The 24,751-nt window shown below is 41.4% G+C and overlaps 1 protein-coding gene across 7 annotated transcripts in view; it reads right to left on the bottom strand.

Moving 5' to 3' along the window:
* The window catches only part of lrp1bb (low density lipoprotein receptor-related protein 1Bb), a 262,735-nt gene that overhangs the window by 121,490 nt on the left and 116,494 nt on the right, over window positions 1-24,751 (bottom strand). For 4 of the 7 annotated variants that reach the window (XM_047600953.1, XM_047600957.1, XM_047600958.1 and 1 more), the window contains exons 6-16: window positions 22,249-22,506; window positions 21,231-21,393; window positions 14,963-15,185; window positions 13,312-13,504; window positions 13,013-13,156; window positions 10,608-10,844; window positions 10,101-10,281; window positions 6,389-6,608; window positions 4,946-5,135; window positions 2,101-2,223; window positions 1,653-1,796 (exon numbers count right to left, since the gene is read on the bottom strand). In XM_047600953.1, coding sequence (XP_047456909.1) covers window positions 1,653-1,796; window positions 2,101-2,223; window positions 4,946-5,135; window positions 6,389-6,608; window positions 10,101-10,281; window positions 10,608-10,844; window positions 13,013-13,156; window positions 13,312-13,504; window positions 14,963-15,185; window positions 21,231-21,393; window positions 22,249-22,506 — 2,076 coding nt within the window. The remainder of the gene's footprint in view (window positions 1-1,652; window positions 1,797-2,100; window positions 2,224-4,945; window positions 5,136-6,388; window positions 6,609-10,100; window positions 10,282-10,607; window positions 10,845-13,012; window positions 13,157-13,311; window positions 13,505-14,962; window positions 15,186-21,230; window positions 21,394-22,248; window positions 22,507-24,751) is intronic. The other 3 variants (XM_047600955.1, XM_047600959.1, XM_047600956.1) reach the window with 1 other exon arrangement.

Raw genomic sequence — 24,751 nt, 5'->3', positions numbered from 1 at the left:
GTTTCACAAAGTCTTAATATCAAACTTTGAAAAACTTTGTCAGTCCCATGGTGAAAACCGTTTCATGTCCATAGAGTATATTTATAGCTTCTTACACTAAGGTCACGGCTCAGCTAATCTTGCACTAATACAACCACAAGCCAAATTGGAAATAATCCCACTTCTCCTTGGCGGTTTGTCCTTTAATTGAGAGTAACGGAGACTCCATAATATTTTTAAAGTAGCCTAAGTATATTTGTTATCTGGTTTTAATGTTTGACTTTTGTTTCATTTAAAGGCGCTTTTATTCCATAAAATATGCTTCACTGGAAGTGGCAGTCAAGCTCCTTATTTTCTTTTCAGCCTTGTCATTTTATTGACCATTAAAATTCATTAGGCCTCACCACCCATAAATCATGCTAAATGAATGAGTGCATCTCTCTGCATACTATAACACTGATGTGTGCATGATGAATTGTGACGCCGTTCCTCGGAAGGTGATGGTGTGGTACGGCGGCGTATTTCAGGTCCCCAATGTCAGATGCTGCTGATAAGAAGGTGCTAAAGTAATGCCAGTCTTTGAGCCACCTTGTGTACTGCTTCTTCATGTGAACTAAAACTATGACACATGAAAGTGATTACACTTGAAACTGTAATGTTAATTAAAAGTCAATATTGTGTAGGGCTCCCCTTGTGCCTCCAAAACAGTTGTAACTCTTCAGAGAATGGACATGGGCCATCTTAGGGTGTCCTGTGGTGTCTGGTAACAGGAGGGGGCCAGTGGATCAGGTTTGTTCCAGTGTATTCCACAGATACAGCTTGGGATCTAGTGAACTTGGAGGCCAGGTCAACAACTTGCTGTTTTTCAAAAAGTGTCACTTCTATGGGGTGGGGGTGCCTGGTTTGGTCTAGGTGGATGTCTAAGTAACATGAATACCAGGGCCAAAAGTTTCCCAGCAGAACATTGTATTGTCACAAGATGGTCAATGTTATTCATTTCTCCTGTCAGTGGTCACAATGCTATGCCTCATATATACTGTCAGTACACATACAAGCAATTTGTCCTCTGTACTTGTGTGCAGAGAGTGGTTGGAGCAGTGGACAGAAATGCAAGGTGGTTTGGGGCCTTTAGGTGCTTGCTCAGGCTCCTCAGCCATGAACATAAAGGACCATCTAACCACGAGTGACCAACAGTAATCTGAGCGTTGTCTTTTCATGAATTGCTCAGTTTACTCTGGCAAATTCTCAAGGAAACTCCAAACCCACTGAAACAAAGCCAGTTGGATGATTATTAAAGTCTATGAAATCCCAGCAGAGAATATAACTGATATTTTATTTCTGATCATCCTGGCAATTGATTACATTATGGTACTTTGCCGCTCCTGCGTTGCGAAAAAAATCAGCATCCCAGCATTTAACATCATGTTTATCCAACTGATTTGTTAAATAGCAAATCTACTTCAGCAGTGTGGAGGAGGAACGCTCGGCACCCCTACGTCGGTGACATTTAGGAACATAGAAGCTGACAGCAAGAAAGAATTAGCCTTAGAAAGATCGAGCTCTCCGTGCTTGGTGCATGCAAGTCTATCGACATGTTACAGTGTCTGCACAAATAATGTATTTTTATGCCAGTGTGCGGCGTGATGCCTGCAGAGTAATTTTGAGATCCTCACAGCAGCTGTGACTCTCCTCATCACTTCCATCCAGACAATCATCGTCTCCGTCACACTTCCACAAGGCCCGTATGCAGCGGTGATTGTGGCACTGGAACTCATCACTTTTACATCGCTGTGGCTCTAAACCACTGCTGGAAACTTCTGGGGAAACAGAAGAAAGAGACATTTTTTTTTCATGAAAAATGCATTTAGGGGAAATTATTGGCGTAGCTATAATAGCCCACAAAACATGTTAATAATGTCTCATGACCCTACACACAACAGCTGGGATTTGGCTTATATTTCTGGAAACCTGCTGAGAAAACATCCCAATGTGTATTTATTTGTTTATTCACAGATTTGCAAGTGAAAAGATAAGGTTATTATTTGATCTTTGTCCCCTGGGATGAAGTCAGGCCAACAGTATATTGGGAAAACTTCCATCTGATTCATGATGTCCTCCTACCTGCACAGGTGACATTGTTCTTCTCCAGAACCTGGTTGTCAGCGCAGGCACACACTCTGCCTCCTGGGATGGCAAGGCAGAGGGTACCACAGCCTCCATAATTCACGCTACATGCGTTGTCACCTGCAGAAACACATTCCACATACAAAAAGGTTACTTGCTCAATTAAAGCTGGATTTGCTAAGCCGTTTAAGTGCCATTTAATTTTGCCTATTTTCCCGCCTGTACAGTGAACAGTCATTTCAAATCCTGCAAATGCCTGCAATGAATCATATCTTTGATACAAAACTCATTTCCTGCCTTAGAGAGACATGCCAGGTGCATGCCATGTGAGCTATAACCATACATCAAGTGAATTATTGGGAACACTGTGGTTAAAAGACATTTGACATTTTTTATCATTCTCTGAGGAATAATTTGTCTTTCTGGACCAGGCTGACATTCTTCAATGGGGAAAAAAGTCATATTAAGTTAAAGCGTGAGGCACCTTTGTCACTTTCATTTAATTCTGAACCCAAAGGCAGTGCCTGAGCCAATGAGATAAAGCCTTTGGTTTTCTAAAAGCCAATCAGTAATACTCAGAGAACTGGACAGCCAATTAATCTATTCAGTCATATGAACAATAGAGAAATATCCAGCAAATTCAGTGCCTAGTGTGAACAAGGCTGTGCGTGCAGCTTGGCTTTTCACCCACAAAGTACAACTTTAAAATAATACTTTGCTCATTTTCAATCAAATCTGTATTCATCCAAACATACACATATATACATATATGTATATTCTCACTTGCCACTTAATTAAGTACACCTGTTCAATTGCTTGTCAACACAAATAACTAATCTGCCAATCACACGGCTGCAATTCAATGCATTTTGGCATGTAGAGGTGATCAAGACAACTTGCTGAAGTTCAAACCAAGCATCAGAATGGGGAAGAAATGGGATTTAAGGGACTTTGAACCTGACACTTTTGTTGGTGCCAGACCGGCTGGTCTGAGTATTTTAAAAACTGCTGATCTACTGGGATTTTCACACACAGCCATCTCTAGGGTTTACAGAGAATGGTCCGAAATAGAGAAAATACCCAGTTGTGTGGACGAAAATGCTTTGTGGATGTGAGAAGGCAAAGGAGAATGGGCAGAATGGTTCAAGATGACAACCAAGGAATGCAGAATACCATCTCTGAACGCACAACACGTCCAACCTTGAAGAAGATGGGCTACAGCAGCAGAAGACCACACCAGGTGCCACTCCTGTCAGCTAAGAACAGGAAACTGAGGCTACAGTTCACACAGGCTTACCAACATTGGGCAGCAGAAGATTGGAAAAACATTGCTTGAGCTGACGAGTCTCAATTTCAGCTGCGACATTCAGATGGCAGGGTCAGAATTTGGCGAATGCATGGATCCATCCTGCCTTGTATCAGCTGTGGTGGTGGTGTAATGGTGTGGGGGATATTTTCTTGGCACACTTTGAGCCCCTTGTTTCTGTTCCAAACCAACTACACATTTCCAACTGTGCAAATTGAAGCTTTTAATGAATCCAGATGATGTCAATGATGGGCATATTTTTTACAGCATGTTTGCTGAATTAGACAGATAGGTAGGGCATTAATTTGCAGTGGGCATAGAAGGACACAGCAAATTTTTTTGTTGTTGTTTTATCACTTTTCTAGTCCAACAGTAAGGTAATAGTACTTAAGTTTCCTTTACTATTTGGACACAGATCTGGCAGGCACAGTGGGTATGCATGATGAAAAAAGTTGAAACACGGCGTACACTGAAAGTTTTGCTGGAAACTTGACCTTTTATGTCTCCTTTCCTCCTACACACACATTGGTAGTAGGTGAAGTTGTGCCAGAAATCAATTTCTTCTAAGGCACACAGGGTTTGAAACGCTCACCTCCACCAGCTGGTGGATTATTCACGCGCAATGCAGCTTGATGCATGTGAGTAGCGCAACAACGTGCAGCGTTCAAGCTGAACAGCTCAGGAATCCAAGCTTCCTGTGCCAATGTAGCACACACAGGGGGGTTTCTAGATTCAAGTCACTTAAATTACCATCCGCACTGATTTCATATTCATTAAAAATGCCAGAGTTCTCTTTAATTTTCTTGTATGAAATGAGAAACTCAGGCCATGAAAATATGTCGAAACAAAGGTAACTGGACTCTTCAGAGTTTTTTTTTTTTTTTTTTTTTTTTTACAGACATCTCTTCACTCATCCATGTTATTTCTTCAAGAAATCACAAACAGTCTTTCTTTTAGACACACACCACAGCCTAGATCACTGAGACTTCCCACCATGAGCCTAAAAACATATCACAGACTCCGTACAGTAATATTTTGCTGCATTTAGATCAATAGAATCGACATCCCCTGACTGTAGAGTGGGTGCCTGAACACTGCTTTTACATCCCTGTTATGGGATGACAAAAGAAACGAGGGCCAGTGGTGCACTCGGCTGACAGCCATATCCGATGCCTCTGCTATCGGTTCTTTTCAGCATTCTAACTGCAAGAATCCATCATCATTTGTTACAGAAGTGAACAAAGCCCTCCAAGCCCTGGTCACCTTATTTAACTTCATAAAAAGCAGCACAGAGTGATTTGAAAGCCACTGTCATTGCTGATCAATGTGCTAGTTTACACCGTGTACGTAACTCTCTGGCATATATATATCATATAAAGTGCAATCCATTAAGAAAAGAGGTATAGAGGATACAAATGTCTGGACACACAGGACAGGGAGGTTTTATTTCCAGTGCAAAACAGCCACTTTCTCTGTTAGGCTCAGCCACGGCTCAGCAGCACTGGATAAGGACTAAATGAAGGGAAGGCAGCCAACCTTGCTGACTCTGTGCATCGTAGACACGCAGGCCAAATAGTGGTGGTCTCTCGCTCCGCAGCAAAGTGACATCGCCCGTGGACAAGTCCAGCTGGAACACCGAGGCGTTCATGTACTCGGTCCAAAAGATGAAATTACGATAATGAGAGATTCCAAATGGATGGTTCAGCTCTTTTCCGCTATACACCACCTGCAACATGAGGCAAACATGCAACATAATCAGGAAATTAGGACAGCCCTGGGAAAGACACTGTCAGCGACAGAAAAAACAATCATCTCAAATAGTGGTTTGGCTGTTTGAATTTGGGCTTAGGAATTATTTGATCACAGTATATGATGAATGTGATTCAATTCCTTTGCACAAATTTATTCACACTGAGCTGTCTGCTTGTAATAATGTTTGCTAGAATCTTGGCATTGATTAAATAGCATTTGCAAATAATTCATTAGCGTAATATGCCAGTACAACTGCAGTCGACAGGAGCAGTTGGGGATGATGAGATGTCTAGTTGGCAGTTGTTGTGGGAAGAGGAGCCGGTTTCGGTTATCTCACAGCTTTGACGATTTACACTATCACTGCTAAACTAGATCTTGAAATATATATCAATATATAAACATTTTGTTAATCCAGCTCCTCACTGACTATCAATCGGCCACAGTATTAATATTAGTGCAAAATAAATGTTCTGTACTGTAGCCTAAATTAATTATGTGATTTTGCAATACAAACTACAGGACAATTTGGTGAATGTTTTTTATGGATGCAAAAAAAATTAAATCATCATGTTTATTCCAAGCTGTTTAGTCTGTTTTTGCATTTTAAATTCTGCCCTCTACTAAAATCTCACACTTTCGAGTAAACTAGAAGGAAGATACAGACGCACAGATACATTTCTTGCATAAATTAGCCGCTGTCCGTGATTGACACACATTAAAATGTATGCACGATGTCTCTGGAAGCAGCACAAGCAAACAAGTGGCCGTCCATGTGGGTGACACTTGCTTGACAGCGTTCTTTACCAAGAGCTGTGCTTTTGCTGACTTTATCTTCACATTTTAATGCAGCACGGTGGATGGACCTGTTCAGTTCTTAGCCGCTCCACCGGCAGTGGCAATTCGGAAGAAATCCGAAGTCTAAATAGCCTTCAATTAATGAAGACTGCCCTTGTTTGAAACCAGACACATTACATAGACTCCCTGGGAGGACAGAGACCCAAGATATTCACCAGAAATTAAATTATACTCAACACTGTCTATGTAAGTTTGAAATGGTTTCTTCATATATAGACTTATTAGTAAGAGTAGTAGCAGCTGCTGCTACTGGACACCAAATCTATCTAACTATGTATCTATCTGTGTGGCTATCAAGTCAACTATGAAGAAAATAATCTACAGATTTATTGATTGCACTGACTATCATTTGCAGCAGCCCTAAAAACATACCATTCTTCCAGTCCCATTCAGCTGAATCTTCTCGATGTGGTCGTAGTAGGCGTCGCACCAGTACATAGTGCTGGTGGCGTGGTCCAGCGTCAGACCATTGGGCCACAGCATGTTGGAGGTGACGAAAATGCGGCGGTTGGACCCATCCATCCAGGCCTTCTCTATCCGCCCTATGCTGTCATTGACCTCGTCCTCCTCCCAGTCTGTCCAGTACATCCAGCTGTCAAACACAGAGACGTGCACATACATCACAGGCATTCAAACACTGATTACTGCACTAACACGCTGACACGACTCACTGGCCCTGGTTTAAATGTGACATGTTAGTCATGCAGCAGCATCAGTAGATCATGGCCCACTCCAAAGCAACGCCGATCACATCCCACGTTCGTACCGAGGCAGCTCCTTTCAGCTGTCTGCTCCTCATTCATCTCCGCTGTTACGTGCTGACACGCTGATGGTAAATGGTTGTGCTTGTTGCTCCCTCCGCCAGCCCTCCTCCAGGCTTTGATTTCTTATCATTCAATACACATGTGACAGCATGTTTCTGCGGGCGTCTCTCAAAATGATCGACATCACAGCGAAAGTTGCCTTGCGAGTTTTGCTCCGGAGGCCCGTGGGAAGGCATCGGCGTGCTCTCATGTAGAATTTTTCACACGCTGCCTCAACTTATCCTGGGAATATTATAAAGAACGCAGCCCGCACTGACGAAGGCATGACATATAAGCATTAGTTCAGAAGTCTGGCTTTAACTTCAGGTTTCACATAGGTAAAACCAAGTAATGAAACACTCGTGGTTTAACAACATGCTTGTCAGAAGAGAAAACATGTTCATTCAGGATTATCAACATAAAGTGCTGCTTGGTTGCACATCAAGGCAAAGTTAGATATCTCATATCTGCACCAAAAAAAAAAAGAAAAGAAAAAGTTCCCATTGTTTCTTGTGTATACTGAGGCTACATCTCTCAGAAGGCCGGCGGTATCTTAAACATGAGTGGGTCAACGATTTGACGCGATCTTTTCTCTGGTAAGCATGCCCAGGGGATTTGCTCTATTTGAGTGTTGCTGACTGAGCCATGTGCCCCCCTGTTTCTCATCAATGATAGAGGGCCAGCTAAGGGAAGATGAAACAGAATGGGATATGGAGGTGAATGAAGACTTGAAGGCTCCCTCTGTCTCAATGTCGTCTTTACGACCTCATGAATTATTCACGCCCCACTCACTGCGCACTGACATGCGCACACACATATACCTACATGCAGACAGACATGCTCTAGATGACATAGATTTGCAATGTTACTGTAAAAAAAAATACAGAATTACCCACCACAGATCTGAATAAAACTGAGCGAATAAATCGATTATTTTTTTTCCGTGTCTTCTTTGATCATAATGTGAATATTTCATTTAATACAATCTGCTATTTGATCTTTAGAAGATGTAACATATCCTCATGAAAAATATATGAGAAATAAATCAAATTAAATCTGAACAACATTTTCAATAACCAAAAAGCTAAGCAGGCTATAAGTTAACCAGAGCTGAGGAAAGCACCACGCAAAGGTTATTTTGGCAAATACGTGTATGAGATTCCTAATACAGCAGAAAAAAAGGGGATATGAGACTATTAAGTTGACACTAGTAGTCCTTATCATGTCACCACAGACTGGAGGTGGCAGACAGAGCAGAAAATAAGGTCTCGAAAATGCAGTCAAGAAATCAGTTGGAGAGGTGCATCCATTTCACCTGAAGAGACCCTTCCAGCAAAGCAGATAGAGATCAAAGGAGTGTCGGGTTCAGGCTGAACGCTCCCTCAGACGCCAAAAACTAGCTCTTCTAATCATGTGCGCTGTCAGTGGGAAGGTTGGGAGTAAAAGTTATTAATCCTTATACAAAAAATATTTTGATATTTTGCCACCCCCAACACTGCTGCTGCTGCTACAGAACATCTCTCAGGCTGGAGTTGTGAATGCTATTCTCTCATTATTACGCATCGGGTTATTTCATTCTTCTTTACACGTGGCTTAGACGTTGGTATTTTCGAACCATTATGTTTCTTTTAAATCACTGTGACAAATGTCAGTTCCCTTTCGTATCCCGTCTGCAGCGCTGTGACACGTATGTGACTTGGAAACTAATGCGTGAATCAGTATCATTTTGAGGTAGAAGAACAAGGCACAGTACTAGAGAGAAAAGGCAAATGTCAGGCTATTTAGGACATGAAGGTATTGGTAAATGTCAGAGACAAGGGGGGAAGCGGGGAAAAAAACACAACAACTAAGAATGAAGAAGTTTTGATTTTTGGCTTGGTGCATGTGACTAGAGCTGTGAAACAGCTGTGGATAGCAAAATGTTTGGAACAATCCCCTGAGGCTTGAAAACTAATCTCCGGCTGCTATGGATTTGGTGAGTGTTAATACGATTTAAGCCTTAAAGTGTTAATCCTTAAGATCCTCAAGACACTCAATGAATTTGAGTTTTGCAGCATCAACTCTGTATCATAATTACCACCTCTGCTGTCGGAGTCCTCCGTATAATTTGCATAGAAATGCTAAAGAGATGATCTATGAGAACTACACGGAATTAAATGAATGAAATGATTATGGCGTGGTTCTTGCAACAGTGGATGGCTAGGTTTCAGAGAAAATGTTCACTCGGTTTAATCATGCCATTTTAGTTTGGGTTGAGAGATTATGACACCCATTTTTTTCCCCTCACAGCAGCTCACTACTGAAACAAAAGATTTCTGGCAACAGCATCTGAAGCCGACTAATTGCTGAAATGTCACAGTGGTCCTTGCTAAGTGGCAACCAAATTTTTTTGCGACATGTGAAATTATCACATGTCGCACCACTTCCTTCATGCAGGTACTGTAGCATGGTTGAAAGAAAAATAGTTTCTGACACAAAATCATGACAGAAAAGCAATTTAAGGATTCAATGTAATCCCAGGGTACGCTCATACCTATATCCCATTCCAGTTCGGGAAGTAATATCATACAATATGTTACCATGTTTCATTTGACCTTGATTCAGCTCACGGGGCAGTGGAGGAAAACCGGGCAGTGGTGGAAAACCGGGCAATGTGACACACCCTCAGCACTATGTGCTTGCAAGCAGCTGTGGTCGTTATTTTGTGATAATTGTAGGTTTCAGGAAATCATGAATTTATTTAATCGAGAAATGGAACAAAGCTGTGAGCGTACGTTGGGACCACACGGTCTAACCGGTCACTGATGGGTGGATTTAGTTCAGGAGTGAGATTCCTGCGTTCACACCAGCCCTGGAGGGAAACACGTCCGGTTTTGGAACAATAAACACATATGAAAGCATCCTTACATTAAAATTAAAGACAGGTCTATGGTCTCTTTCCTAAACATAAAAACAAAGGTAGCAAACCCAGACACGAATGCAGTTGGAGGAGTACAAGGCTGAACACCTACAGAGTGCAGCATGAAGGTAAAATCTAAAGTCACTGCGGTAGTGTAGGGGAACACAAAGGTAAATAATACAGTGTGGGCCTTCATTTAAAGTTTCAATTCCACCTAGATGGAACTGCACTCAGAGACAGATGTAAAACGTGACCTAGCTAATTTTTACCCATGTTCATACTACTACGTAACCAAGCAATACCTGTCACATTACAAATTATTTTTTTTGCTTTGCTTGCCACATTTGCACACTACCGGCAGATGCTCTTTCTTCCCCCTCACCTGTTAAGAGGGTCGACTACGATGGCCCGGGGGTGCGACATATTCCCCTCCAACAGAGTCTTCCTGGTCTGAGAGGCTCTCTCCAGCCTGGCAACGCTGATTGTCTTCCTGTACCCATCGTTGGTCCAATACAAGTTATTCCCAATCCAGTCCACTGAGATTCCTTCCACATTGTCAAGCTCTACAACAAAATCAGCAGAACGGAATTCACATTAAATGCAGAATGCAAAGGTTATCCTGTCTCCGGTTGACTTTAAGTGGTTCTCTTAATAGGTATGTATCTATATGTCAGTGTATTACAAGTCAGATGAAGAGTTAATATTAATAAAAATTAGTTTCCACATACCGTTTAACAATTTCATTTGCTGATTTGTCTATAAAATCATTTATTTGTTTTCCTCTTTCCTCTATGACATTACATTAACGCAACAGGAGGACCACTGGCACACTGCATACAGTCAGCTTAATTTATTATTAGTAAATGCTGCAGTTAGCACTTGGGCTTACCATCTTTAAGGATTGTCTCTCGGTTGGTTCCGTCGATTTTTTGTCGCCCAATAAGAAAACTGGTGGTGTCAGCAAAGTAGATGTGTCCCAGTTCTGCATGGTAGTCAATGGCACGAGGGTTGACCAAGTCCTCGATTGGCACCATGTGCTCGTCACTGGACTTGATGTTCATATCCAGCCCCCTGATGACGCCAGGGCGCCCCTTACCGTAGAACAGGAAGAAATCGTTCTTGGGCTCTAAAGAAAAAGAAAGTACAGACCCCCCCTTTTAACTGATAGTGTCCATTAATTGGTCTAATTCATCAGCGCTGATCCCAGCATTAAACCCTTTTACCGGCCACATTGTTCTCGTATGTTTGCCAAAGCTTGGGCCATCTATTCACCTTAATGGAGCCAGTAACCAGTGCCAATGAATATACTCTCCTCCCTCAATCACGCTCCTGCAACAAAACTGTCTTGAGAGTAACAGAAGGAAAATGCTTCAGCAAACAGACAATCGTAATACTTACCTTGGCTGTGAACACTTTTTGTGATCTAAAATAACACGGCGTCTGGGTAGGAATGCAAACAGGAAGGCCTAGAAAGCTGAGGCAGCTCCTTGGAGGCGCACCAGCCACTCAGGGGATTGCATGTTCTCGAACCCTTTGGCATCCTCTGGAGAGGTAAGAGGAGGAATGAAGGAGGGCTTCCATTGAGAGAAGCAGACCTCTCCTCGCTCTCAGCCCCTACCCAAGAGACTAAGATGCTGGGGGTGAGGACCACACATGCGTCACTTCAATTTATCATTTTGTGAGGGAGAGCCCAACTACCCAAGAGACAATTAAGCATTGCAAGAGACCCAGATATCAAACCCCAGCGTGACTGCTACATGAAAAAAGACGACCATTTAACACCAAATCTCATTATGCTTAGGGAGATGGAAAGCGCGAGCAAGTGAAAGATAGCTGGTGTCATCAGAACATCTCAGAGGGGGGAATAAATCAAACCTGTCATGCCAAGTCTCCCAATGCTTCGTTACCCCGATCGAAATGTGGTGGGTCCTCAAATTGTGTCATCAATTTGATCCTCTGCTTTTATTGTCAACTGCACAATGTCCAGCAATTGATCAGAGCAGCCAACAAACGCAGACAAACTTAAAACCTCATTATGGTAATAATCAATCAGCTGTGCCACAGGTCGATAGCAGAACGCCACTTTCAAATGGCTCTGCGTTCACCAGCCCCCACCTTTATCACTGTCAGTCTACGGCCGTGCATGGGTGATGGCGCACCTTCAGCTCTAATGCGACACACGACCTTTGCAGGGAGATGAAAATATGAAAAAGAGCAGCAATGCAGAACATCCCTTTGAGGGATGAGCCGGGATTGTTGTTTATTACAAACAGAAGGCAATGCCAATGGATTTTTAACTTTTCAGGTCCTCACATGGAAAGGTCCTAAAAAAAGGTGAATGTAAAATAAAATCACATACAAATGAAATAGAATAATAAAAAAAATACTAATAACTGCAAATTCCAGAGAGGACAATAGAGACATGGAACACCTAACAACGCCTGGAGGGCACATAAGTACGTACAAAAGCCCAAAGCAGGAAATAAAGTGAAAAGTACCTGAAGTACCAGGTGGTGTTCTTTAGCAAAGTTCATTGTTCAAAATTACTCCGTCTGCTTTTAGAACTCTGAACTGAGAGGATGTGAAGCTCTAGCTTTTTAAAAAAAATAAATAAATAAAATAAAAAAAAATCTGCTAGGTGCAAAATTTTCTGATTAAAAATAGCTTCCTCCGTTCCTAGAGTAACTATTTCTTTTGTTCATCTTGGTGATTTCAAGGCAGACATAAGCATTGATCAGCAATTTCCTGTCATAGCTCGTTCGTCTCAACCGTGATAACTTTCTTGGTTTCCTATTGTCCACGATTTTTCAGGGCAAGTGTGAAAAGCTGGCTTTTGGGTCACTGTCAGCCAGGCAGGCTGTGCTGGTAGGGGAGAGCGGATTAAAAATCTTTTTGCGGTCACAAAGTTGGCAGGAATGCAAAATGAGTTGAGAGACTAATTGATTCATGTCACAACTGATAGACCTCTGAAACAGAGGTCCATGGAGAGGCCATTGGTTGAGGTGAATTTAAACAATGCTAAAAAAGCTCATCTTATTTGCATCAGACTATTCATTTGAGGTTGGCTTTTCAGCGCCGGTGAACATGAAATACAAGTACGGAGCTGCAATTAGGGGTGAAATGTTTGCATCTTTCCCTCAGGCCCACTCAAACAAACTTGAACACGGCACCAACTCATAAGGTCCAAATTTTCCACTGACTGAGACAGGTATAATACAACTTATTTGACTTTCGAAAACAATAGATTTTTAGGGAATGACTTTTATTTAGATTCAAGGCGCATTATGTACTAACTTTTGCAAGACTTTCCATCAAAGCCGAGGCTGTAGCCAGTACGACAGCGGCAAGTTCTGGACTTGTAGCTGCCGCTCAGGAGGCAGATGTGGGAACATTCGCCTGGCTTTCCATACGAATCCCTTTCACATGCATGACTCCTGACTGTGGAAAAAGTCAAAAAAGACACAAAGATCATTACGAGCCAGTGAAGCATCCTCTTTCGGATCTACCACGGGCTACCGCCTGTGAGTCATAAAATAAGGGTCGATTCTGACACATACTTTCACATGTTTACTTATATAGAAAATGTCCTTTACCTTTTGGCTGAGTGAGTTTGTGGTAAACATGGAGGGCCCTAGAATTCCCCAGGCTGGCTTGTGTCCTGCTCTCTGCTGTGATGTTGAACCTGTGCATTTGAAGCAGCTCTACAGTGGAACCCTCTTTGGAAGGGTCAGAGTGGAGAGCATAGAGGTAGTCCTCAAACACAGCTAATGAATAAATATACGACACCTGAAAAAGAAATACAAATGCAGAACTTTTACACCATTCTTGCAGTTCAACAAATGTAAAACCACAAGAAAAAGAAGAAAACAGTGACACATGCAGTATATAAGTGAGGAGTTGCATGAAACATGAAGGGGACGAGAGATTGGAGGACTGTTCGGTCTATATATTTGGCAGGGTCAAAACCTGCATTCCATCTGGGGGCCAGTGGCCCTGACGCCACAGCCTCCGTGCTACATTTAACAGGCTAACACCCACGCAAAGTGACACGGCTGGATGAGCTGTGTTCACAAGGACTACACCTACGCTATAGCCCACAACTTTACATCAGGGGCTCTTTATGGATTTCGAGCTCCCCTTTGACACAGGGGCATTTTGAAAGTGTCTTAAGACATACATTACTTCAAAAGGTGTGCATAATACTGTTCTTACATCTTTACAGAGAGTATAGTTCCTGGACTAAATGTACGATGGAATACACCAGAGAAGATCCACGTCATATAAAGGGAAATTCTTGTTGAAGCCAGAAGACATCATAGGGATTTTTCATGAGGTCAATTCACAGCCCTCGAGTGGATCAGAAACATCTCCCACAATACTTAGCGTGTGTGACGCGTGTGATGTGGGAGGGCCCTATGTGGTCTTCCCTGGAGTTCAGCGCTTCAGAAAGAACGAACTTTGCTTTCAAGACCAAATGTGTCAGTTCTTGTGGACAATGTGACAAACTTTAGCCTACTTTCAAATGAGAAAAAATCTTAGTGAATGATGTAACAACTGAATGTATAAACTGCATTTAAAAAACAGGAAGCACGATAGTTTTTTCTGACCAATCACGCTATTGCCTTTGACACTGAAGACCACATACAGTCTGCGACAGATAGAAGGTGCGTCATGTTTGTTATGCAGATGCCATGAAGATCCTTTGTCTAATGAGGGCACGAGCAGGTGAACAGGGCCAATATCATGCAAATGATGCCTCTATACACACACAACAAGGTGCTTAATATGAATGCTCGTTTCCTCAGAGAGGGTGAACACCCAGACCAAGATGGTTAAAAGGGTATTTTAATGAATAATCATAATTTAGGATGAAAGGCCTTAAAAGTGTACTTCAGGAAAGAGACTATTGATATGCTCATTTGTAGGACAACCCTACGTGTGGCTCAATTACATCAATTAAATAAACCATCTACTCCTTGATCAAAAGACCTGTTCTATGAAAAGGAGAGGGAATTGTAACAACTGCGAATATACCACCTGTCTTGCAGTGATAAAGCAAGGTGCCCTAAATCAGAAAATTAAATAAAGAAATTCCCTCCCCTGTAACAAGTGAGTCTCTCAAACGAAGAGGGAGACAGCACTGATAAGTGAAGCCAGTTGTCTGTTCAGATTCCCTGTGATGTCTGTGACGTGGGGTCCATGAAAGACTGCAAGCAGCACTTGCAGTAAAAATGTGATACTCACTTGGCTCCCATGGATAATGGTGTGCCTGTTCCTGCCTTGGTAATCCACCACGTCGATGTAATCCAGGTAGGCATCTGCCCAGTACACCAGCTTCTTGACCACGTCCAATGCCACAGCAGTGGGCTGCTCTATTCTATAATCCACCAGCCGGGTCCTGTTGGTGCCGTCCATGTTGCAGCGCTCAACCTTGGCCACATTCCCGTAGTCAGTGAAGAAGAGCATTCTGCAGACAGTGGGAGTATATAAATGATTCAGTGCTGCAAATGATATTGTCGTCTTTGCAATGAGTATCTCCTGCTTTGCCACAGAAGTCATATTTATTTTATGGTACAGAAAAGGAACCACACTAATCACAAAAGTACACGTTTGTGGATTATATGGGTTTGGTTCATGTGAGTTTGCCTTTAGTTTAACCCATCTGACAAAATTGCATTTTCACATATGTTAATTTAAGCGGCTTGCCAATTGTCTTGAGTGTTACTACAAACACAACCACAACAACAACAACACATGTTTACATTACTGACTCTGTTATTGGTATTTATTTTTTTAGTTTATTGGACTTGGAGCATACCATAGACACAAGCCAAACATGCTATTTGAGATGTTAGAGTACCTGAGTTTTATATAGCTCAACAACACAAAAAACAGCAACGGCAAACAACAACGCAGGGCACTTCAACTGTTTTCAATGTATTTATTTATTTCTAAAGAGCTATCTTATCACCATGGTAAAATATATCAAGCTATCAAGTGCATCTCAAAGATGGTTTCTTTTTTATATAACTGAGCAAAAGAAGTTATGATTACTTTATTATTCCAGCTAGCAAATTAATCTGCCAGCCAAAACTCTTGCAGTGACACTTTGCAATTGAATTAGATGACTGCTTTTGTCTACTTTTCTCTGCAACCAATTTTGAACAGTAAATCTAATCTTAAATAGAATATTTGTCTTTGTCAGCGGATTTTCCTTAAGGCTCTCATTTTGCTTGATGCAAGTCTTTGGGGTATACGTTGTGCATTCACTTATCAGTGCTTCTAATGGTGGAATTTTTCATTTGTTTTTACATTTTAAAAGTTAGTCTATGTACCACAGTGCCAACTGCTGTAAGAGCTGTAGTAAAACAAGTAAAATGATTCATGAATAATTTCCTGCCTTTAGTCACCGTTAATGCTTTCCATTAATTATGATTCATATCTTAGCCTAACAAAACCTTACTTAAAGTCGAACTAGTTCAGAGAGTGTTCATATAAGCGAGTTGTTGAAGGCACTAACAACAGAGAAGACACAGATGAGTCATCTTTGGAAGCAATGACACAAACGCTTTGTCATCTAGATTAGACAACTTGCTCTGCCTGTGGGTGCAAAACCAAAAAAATAAAAATGTTCCAACTGTAAAAACTCAGTTTGTCAGGAGACAACTTTAGAAGAAAATCCCTTGATTGATGCTAGAGACCGATGAGTGATGGGCTCTCATGGAGTGTCTACAGAAGTGAGGATGTGTCAACAAGCAACCGATGGAAGTTTGATAAGAATTCATCACATTGTAGAGATTGATAGGTTATAAAAACTTTTAGTGACGCAAATTGGGCAGATAGCAAGTCGGGACCATGGGAAAGGCAGATATACACCAATCAGACATAACATTATGACCACCTTCCTAATATTTCGTAGGTCTGCCTTGTGCCTCCAAACAGTTTGGGATCTAATGAATTTGGAGGCCAGGTTGTTCCTAAACCATTTGTGTGTGTGTGTCTGTGTCAGGCTACTTCCTGCTGGGGATGGTTTCTGCCATCACTGAGAATCATTACTATGGGTTGGGGGTGCCTGGTCTGGTCTAGGTGGGCGGTGCATATCTAAGAAACAGCCACATGAATGCCAGGTACAAAAGTTTCCCAGCAGAATATTGTATTGTCGCAAGATGGTCTTGTGTTGTTCACTTCTCCTGTCAATGATTTTAATGTTTTGGCCTTACATATGGAGCAAGCACACTTTGAGTTCCCCAGACATTTACCACAAGGATACACCATAGGCGACTTTGTTTACTACTAAAAAATTCACCATGGTGAGAGCAGTCTAGGAGCATCACATGAACCCATATAGGGCGGCAGTGGCGTTGTCAGCATTTATCTTCCCAGACAGAGAGGGGTGATAACAAGAGACACAGTAGAAACATTAAGGGTGGAAAATCTACTACAAGAGAGTTACCTAGGCAACCAGAGGCTGCATTGTCCACTATTACCTGTTAGCTGCAACACAATGGGTGACAGGAAAATTACTTTATCTGTGGACAGGCTAACAATCAAAAAAGTGGAGAAAAATCATTAAGTATAATAATAAAAAATTAATAACTAGCGTACCATACAATAAGAAATACCAAATAAAAATATGGCAAAGTAAATAAATCATAACAACACATACAACGGGCAAGGAACAACGTTTTAATAAAATGTCTTGTTAGACTGCTTCCCTGACAGATGCCCCATAACCTGGAGGCAACTGTAATAAAAGCAGCGTTTCCTATTTCCTTTGTGGTAATTTTGGGAACATTTAGATGGCACGCTGCAGAGAACCTTAGGGTATGTGAGTAGACACAAATGATAGACAAGGTGTGATGCACAAAGGAACCAGACCATTTAACACCCCCGAACCATGAGAAGGGTTTGAGAATCAATTCTAAAAGACACGGGGAGTGTAAACCCAGCAGAACAGGTAGTGCGTGCAGTGTTATTTCTTTCTTAGCATAGGTAATAAACAACATCAGGCAATAAACTAAATGCCATTTAACTAATGTAAAGATCTCATGGGCTATGACTGAAAACATTCAGAATTGCTCAGGTCGGCACATTCAGTAATTATCATGGAAGGCCTGCCAGGCTGTCTTGCTGGGACTCTGTGAAGGATGGAGCTCCAACGGCTTCCAGTAATAACAAGCCACAGCCAAAGAGCTATGGGAAGCCGACTTAATCTGCACAAGCCATGCCAGGGGAGAGATGGACTGCCCTTTGAACCCTTAGACCAGGCTGCGCGGAAGAACTGTCGATGTCAGCAAGGAACCCAGATCCCCAAACAGGTGCACCTCCACGTGGCATACCAATGATCGCTTTCTGGGATTAGGATGTTGCTGATGCTGTACCTGTGCATTCTGCAGCTACAATGAGATCCGTGTTGAAGTCTATAAATGAGCCCCCATGACAACAGAAAAACTGCATGGGACCAATGAAAAATGGAAAACCTCAAAGTGAAACAGAAGACTGTGGAGACACTGTGAAGGTATATACTTCAGAAGTGTTAAGTGATTTATTCTTAAAGTACTAACCTTCTCCCTCCATTTAATTCAACCAGTTTCCTTAAGAGACTTTGTCCAGATTTGCAGTTTCGGACTGAAATATACTTTTACGATAAATATTTATTGCAATAGTCAAAGATTCTGGAAACTTTTCTTGTACTCGATGGGAATTATTGTGATCTCATTTTTAGCAATATTTCCTAACACATTCTTATAATATTCTATTAATGTCTATAGCTATCTTGATGGCTTTAAGATTTTTGTGAAAATTACATGAATTACAAATGAATTATAGACTCTGTTTGGGCCTGGTTTTAAAATACGTCCTGGGTGATTGGATAGCAAAAGAAAAGTGAGCAGGTCTAGGTATAAGTCTGAACAAACCCAAGATGCATTCAGGGCACATTTTAGATCAGATGCCACGGGTTACATTTGGAGGTGCCGCTTGAAAACGCTCCAAATTTTAAGGTGATTTTCTTTCTTAGCATTAGCGAACTTTACAGTTTTTCATTTACCCATTTGGACTCATACTGCCATTTGGAGGAACTTTGGGTTCAGTGTCTTTCCCAATGACATTAAAGCTGGCCTTCAGTTAGCCATGGATTAAACCGCCAATCCTACTATTAAAGTAAAACCCGTTAATGATCAGTGTCTTGTCTTATCTATCTTATCTTGTCAGTGAGATTTTTATTTCACTACTATGAAGACTGCAGTCGGCTTTACTGTGGGTATGTGTGATGAATAACTAAACGTACAAACAGTCGGCAGGTAATCCATTAGAGACAGAAGCTGTTTGCACAATATTTTACTGGTCCCAGGTGATGTAGTCTATGTGCTGTATGCATACTTAGCGTGAAACTGTGATTGGATCTCCAGCCATCTCTTTTGGGACACATGCGGAGACGCATTTTAATGTGTGAAGGCATGTACTTAACGCTGGCCACTTGTGACTTGATCACTCAGAACACCTGGGGGTCTGAACAGGGCCCTGCTGACTTTGGTGACTGACTTCAAATTCCGTGCAAAACCCATATAGAACACAAAAGCTCAATACGTAGAGTTTGATCAGGTGGTGGCAAATATTAATAGTGTTCCTATAAGTTAAAAATGTATTTTCTTCTCCTCTAAAGCTGATAGTAGGAATCCTATTCAAGGCAGCACTCAAGTCTTCCACGACATTTGTTTCTCAGGAAAGATTAGCAGTATGTTTACTGAATTTCCAGGGAGTCAGCGATGTAACATGAAATTTAGATTCTTGCACTGATCAGCACACGCCAGAGAATCTTCAAATCTTCAAAGCGCATCTTTTCCCTTCATTGGTATATACACAAAACTTAAATAGGACTTGCGGGGAGCTTCAATTTTGTAGTGCAGACAAAGTTTTTAGCTGATAAACAAACCATGTTATCCATCAAACTCTTATTGAGAAAGCCTTGAAAGAAAGGAAGAAAAGGTTGTCAGTCAAAAGGCTTTTGTAGCAAAGTTACAATTCCTAATCCAGTAGAGGCGGGGATGCAGACGAAGAGTACAAAAACGATAAAAATGGAGTGCCAAACCAGAGCATAGTCTATAAACACTGTTCCGCGTGCTGTGCCGCTACCTAACACCTTCCTGATTTCTTTTGTTTTCACTCCATTGCTCAGGGCTGACAGAGCACTCCCAGGCTAGCTTCTTCGGAAACAGTTGTACCTATTTCTCACCAATTAGAGTCAGGAAGGAGGACTGGAAAACTTTTTTTGTCTTATACATTCAATCTAGCCGGCAAGGTGCAAAGCCCAGCTCTCGTGTGGGCAGGTGGAGTTTCAGCCATGAGTGATGAAGACAAAATCACTGAAAAATGCATCACATTTACCCTAAGCCATGTACTGCTTCCAGTGGTCGACCTACATTTAATGAGAGCACAAACGCGCAGCAAACGGAATCCAAACTGCCCAAGTCAATAATCAACCAGCAGCGAATTATTTTGGTTAGACCTGACGGCTTATAAACGACTTACAGCAGAAATCCACAAGCAGCAGTGTAATCCAGCAGTAACCTTCAAATTCAGTATAGGTTAGGTTAGAATGCAAGGTGAAATACCGTTTTGGTCTTATGATGGCTGGTTACAACAGTTGTACCTAGTCGGTGCAACAAGATACTTCCAGTGTTACATGAGGTTTTGAGAGAATCATTACTGTCCTGTAAGCGCCAGAACAATTGACACCGTCCTTTTCATTTGAGAACCTGTGTGTCATTGTTTCTAGTTGTAAAACAATCTCCAAAATCTTTTTTTTTTTTTTTTTTAGAACAGGTGTTTAATTAAAATTGTTCTGAGCCTGCAGTCTGTGCATGTACACAGGCAATATTAGCTCTGCTCTCTCCTAGTTAACCAGAGAGCAAAAAGACTGAGTTGCTGATAATTGGTTCTTATTCTAGTACTGCGGGTGCTTGCAGTTTATTTAAATTACATTGCTGTTTTGTGCTTCCCTCCACCATGAAGCACTGTGAAGATACCTACATAATAAATTCAGTAACATTGTGATCCCTGAAGACTGCTAGCCACATGCTGTAAATGTAATAGTTTTCTCTGCGAGCTCTGTGGGAATATATTTTTGCTCAAGATTTATTAATTTTTTTTGTGATCGTCAGAGACAAGAAAAAAAAAATGCTTGTAATGGAAAGTCCTGCAGGAGCACTTCTTTCTGTGAAATGTGGGGTGAAATCAGTGAATACAAATGAACGTCTAGACGGTAAAAACTGTCTGAAGCATCACCAGCTATCTACCAAATTACACAGCTCATAGAGTTGGCGCTGATTTTAACGGCAGGGAATCATTTAAATCCCTTAGTTGTGACTCACTCACAATTATTATGAGTACTGAAATGCACTTTTTTTCTTCCCTCATCTGTATTTTTTTTTCTTACACGGCTGCATGGTGATAAATGACTCTGGTGGAGCTTTTGGGGAAAGGTGCTTTATCTAGGCTGCAGAATACTCACCCCATGAGAGGATCCAGAGCTATTCCTTTAGGATTTCGTAGATCTAGATGTAGGATAGTAACGCATGTGTCGCCGCTGTGGTCACAGACAAATATCTTGTCAGTGACACGGTCAACGAAATAGAAGTTTCCTGTCAGCCAGTCAATGGCCATGTGCTCCACATCTGCAACAGAAAAAAACAAAAAACAAAAAAACAGAAATTCTTGTTTAAAACTGCTCGGAACACGTATGCATTTTTCAACAGTTTTCATGACAACTAAAGAGACAAATAATATAATGATGAAATGAAGGCAGCAGGGAGTCTGGATATCCGGAATTGTAATCTGTAGTCAAGCCTTTTCTTAGACTCTTTGAAACTCAGTTGGCCCAGTTTGAAATTGTCCAAGCCCAAGCTGAGTTCAATGTGAAGACAACATCAGGGATGTTTTTAAGACATCTCTGCTGAGAGACACAGGAGACATCATATGAAAGCTTTCATTTAAGTTTAAATTTAAATTCCCATTCATTGTTCAGGTTTCTATTTAACTACAGTTTTGTTTTGTTTTTTTGCAATATGTTAGCCTTTTTACTGTTTAACTGTTAATAAAATATTTCAGTCAGAAAATAAGAGTAATAATGATTAAAAGTCAAGCACATTTCATATCAAAAGTGTTTGATGTCTGTGAGAATATTTACCAGTTCCGAAAAAAGCAGCAGTTTTGATGTAGCAAAGCTTGTGGGCTCGAATGGTGACTATAGGATAAAGGTGAAAGCCAAAACCGCTGAGGCTAACCTGCCTTAAACCGCGCAGATAATGAGGAGATAGAGACAGCTTGCAGGTTTGAGCGTGAAAAAAAAGGGAGGGACGTGAAAGAAGGGTGAGCCTGTGTGTGAGAGAGGATGCTAGGTGGTGTGTATCTCAGCTGAAAAGACACTGTTCTCTATGCTTGTAGTTCACAGTGCGAGAACACTCAAAAATATCAGAAAAAGTGAGGAAAGGACAGGACAATGCAGGAGAAAGAAAATGATGTAAACACACATCTCAAGTTTTGCTGAGTTCTTATTTCCTGTTCCCGTGTGAATCCACGCAGATTCCTTGTTACAGAACAGCGGAGTTGCCCAGAGGACTCTGTAGACAGGACCCAGCACACAGTCTCCTGGTTGTGCTGGAAATCCAATGCCAGCGTTCCATTTACACTCAGAGACCGCAGGGGCTGAAGGCCTGTTCCATTTAGATTCGCGATGACAATACGATCTGAGCCACCTATGAGGAGCACTGGGCGACTGTCACCAGGATCTGGAGTGAAAGGAAAGGATCAGATTTATTGTTTCTCTCATGGTGAAAGCATAAACACATAAAGCTTATAGTACCGCTGTGAAGAGATAAAAGGACATTCTAATTTCTAAGCATTCCTTATGACACATTCATAAATGCTGTTATGTCTGATAAGACTCGCTAACATATTCAGAATTACGTATGCTCACATTTAGTTTCAAATTCACCAACTGCCTATCTAGATAACAATAATAACCGTCTTCTGACACCCTTTTATATTTACTTTCATCTTGTACAGTAAACACATCCAGATAAGATTTCTAAAGCAACCACGTTGGTCCACAAAGGACTTGTGCATGTGTGTAATCATTATTTGTCCACGGTACATAATTGCAGTAATCCATTAAGTCTGTACGAACCATTCAGTTCATGCTAGCATTCATCTATTCATCCGTTCATTCTTCTGTTCCAATTAATGTAGTAATTAGTCCGCAGCCTGCAACTGTGAACTGGCACCACTGGACATTCATTATTGCAAAATAAGATCATTCTCTCTTTTAAGACCTTACTATTTTGTGCAATTAGTACCAAGGTGTTTTTTTTTCAACTTAGTCAGCAAAAACAAGAAAAGAAGTACAAATTGAAGAATAAAAGCAGGAAGAAGGACAGTAAGAAGGAAAAGGAGGAGAAAAAGAAGACAGAGGGAGGAGAGGAAGAAAAAGAAGGAAGGAGGCAAAAAAGGAGGAGATGAAGGAGAAGATGATGGAGGACAAAAGGAAGATGAAAATAGGTGCAAAAATACCCCGATGTAAGTCATTATTAATATTAGCCAAGTAATAATTGTGTTATATGTTGAATGAGTAAATGATGATGACTAATGCTCACAAAATGTGCATATATTACAAGGCATCTCAGGTACAGTCAAAGCATTTGACATGTTTCCAAACGAAACCACTTCCTGCTACGCTCATATTATACCTACAGAATAAAAATGTCAACTGGTGGGTGTTGTTTGCGCTGACACATATCAAACAGTGCACGGAAGAGCTGGAAAACGGAAGGATTCGGAAGGCCTAAAGAGTTACCGTCTGATTGGCGGGAATAAAAACCAAAATAATTCCTGTGCACGCAATGAGAAAGAATCACCTTTAGAGCATCATCTCTTCAAAACACTGGAAAACACAGCGCGGTGCAATCAAAACTTCATAATTGATTAATTTGAACAAACGCAACAAACAAACTGCGAGAAAAACAGATTCTTTAACTCAGGTAGCACACTCGACTTTTCCTCAACCCACCCTCCAGCCTGGTCTCATGGAACGATAGCCCATGGCGGTAAAACTGAAATAAGCTGCTCTACAGGCTTAATTGACCGTGCACATTCTCTGACATCAGGCTCACCCTCTGAAAAGGGCCCTTATTTATCCCAATCTTCCACACAAGTTCAAGTCAAGGGCTACTCTCCTAATATAGGCAATAAATCAGAATGTCTGTTCACATAACTGCTAGCGCACGACTCGAGATGCATTTTTCCTCTCACACCAGGGCGTGGACTGGGGGTTTGAAGACAGCAACAGTGATGGACACCTTCTCTCGTGCTGTGTAATGCTGGCAATGTTACATTTTTCTTTTTGGCCAGAAGTCCCATAAGTAGACTGTGATGATGAACAATGATGAATTGATGCTGCTGCAAAGTACCGCCTTGTTACCAGCCTGATGTAACTTATTGCTCTCTGTCTGGACCTCAGTTTTTGTCCAAAAAGTATTAAAAACAAAGAACAGCTAACTCACTGGCACTGCGTGTCACAATATTTGTTTACTGAGTTTGACACCGTCCTGATAAGGAGTGACCTGTCTGAGAAGTGTAAAACAGGCCCTTACCTCACATCGTTAAAATATACTGTATATATTAGGCTGTCAAAGGTACCATGTGAATGATGCATTAGCACAAACTCACCAATCTTTTTTTTTTTTTTAAACGTGCACCGTCTGTTATTAAGACCACGGCCCGAATCAGGAAGTGATCAAAGCAGCTGTAATACTGTAGGCTAGTATGAGGGTGCTAAATACTTTCACCCCGCAGAGCGCATTAATAATCTCTGTAACGTCACAGCTGGCAAAAAATGCCAAAAGTTGAATGGCAAGTTCAACTTCAAAGCCCTACCAGATGGTCCTCTTGACAAGAACAAAGTTATTTACATCTGTCGATGTGAGCTGAACTGAGCAGGGAGTTTTCTGAGCAGCTGAGCAGCTTTGTTGATAAAAA

This window comes from Mugil cephalus, chromosome 12 (genome assembly GCF_022458985.1).
Source record: "Mugil cephalus isolate CIBA_MC_2020 chromosome 12, CIBA_Mcephalus_1.1, whole genome shotgun sequence".
Lineage (NCBI taxonomy): Eukaryota > Metazoa > Chordata > Actinopteri > Mugiliformes > Mugilidae > Mugil > Mugil cephalus.
The sequence above is the reverse complement of the archived record's forward strand: the minus strand, read 5'-3'. Positions and strand labels throughout refer to the sequence as shown.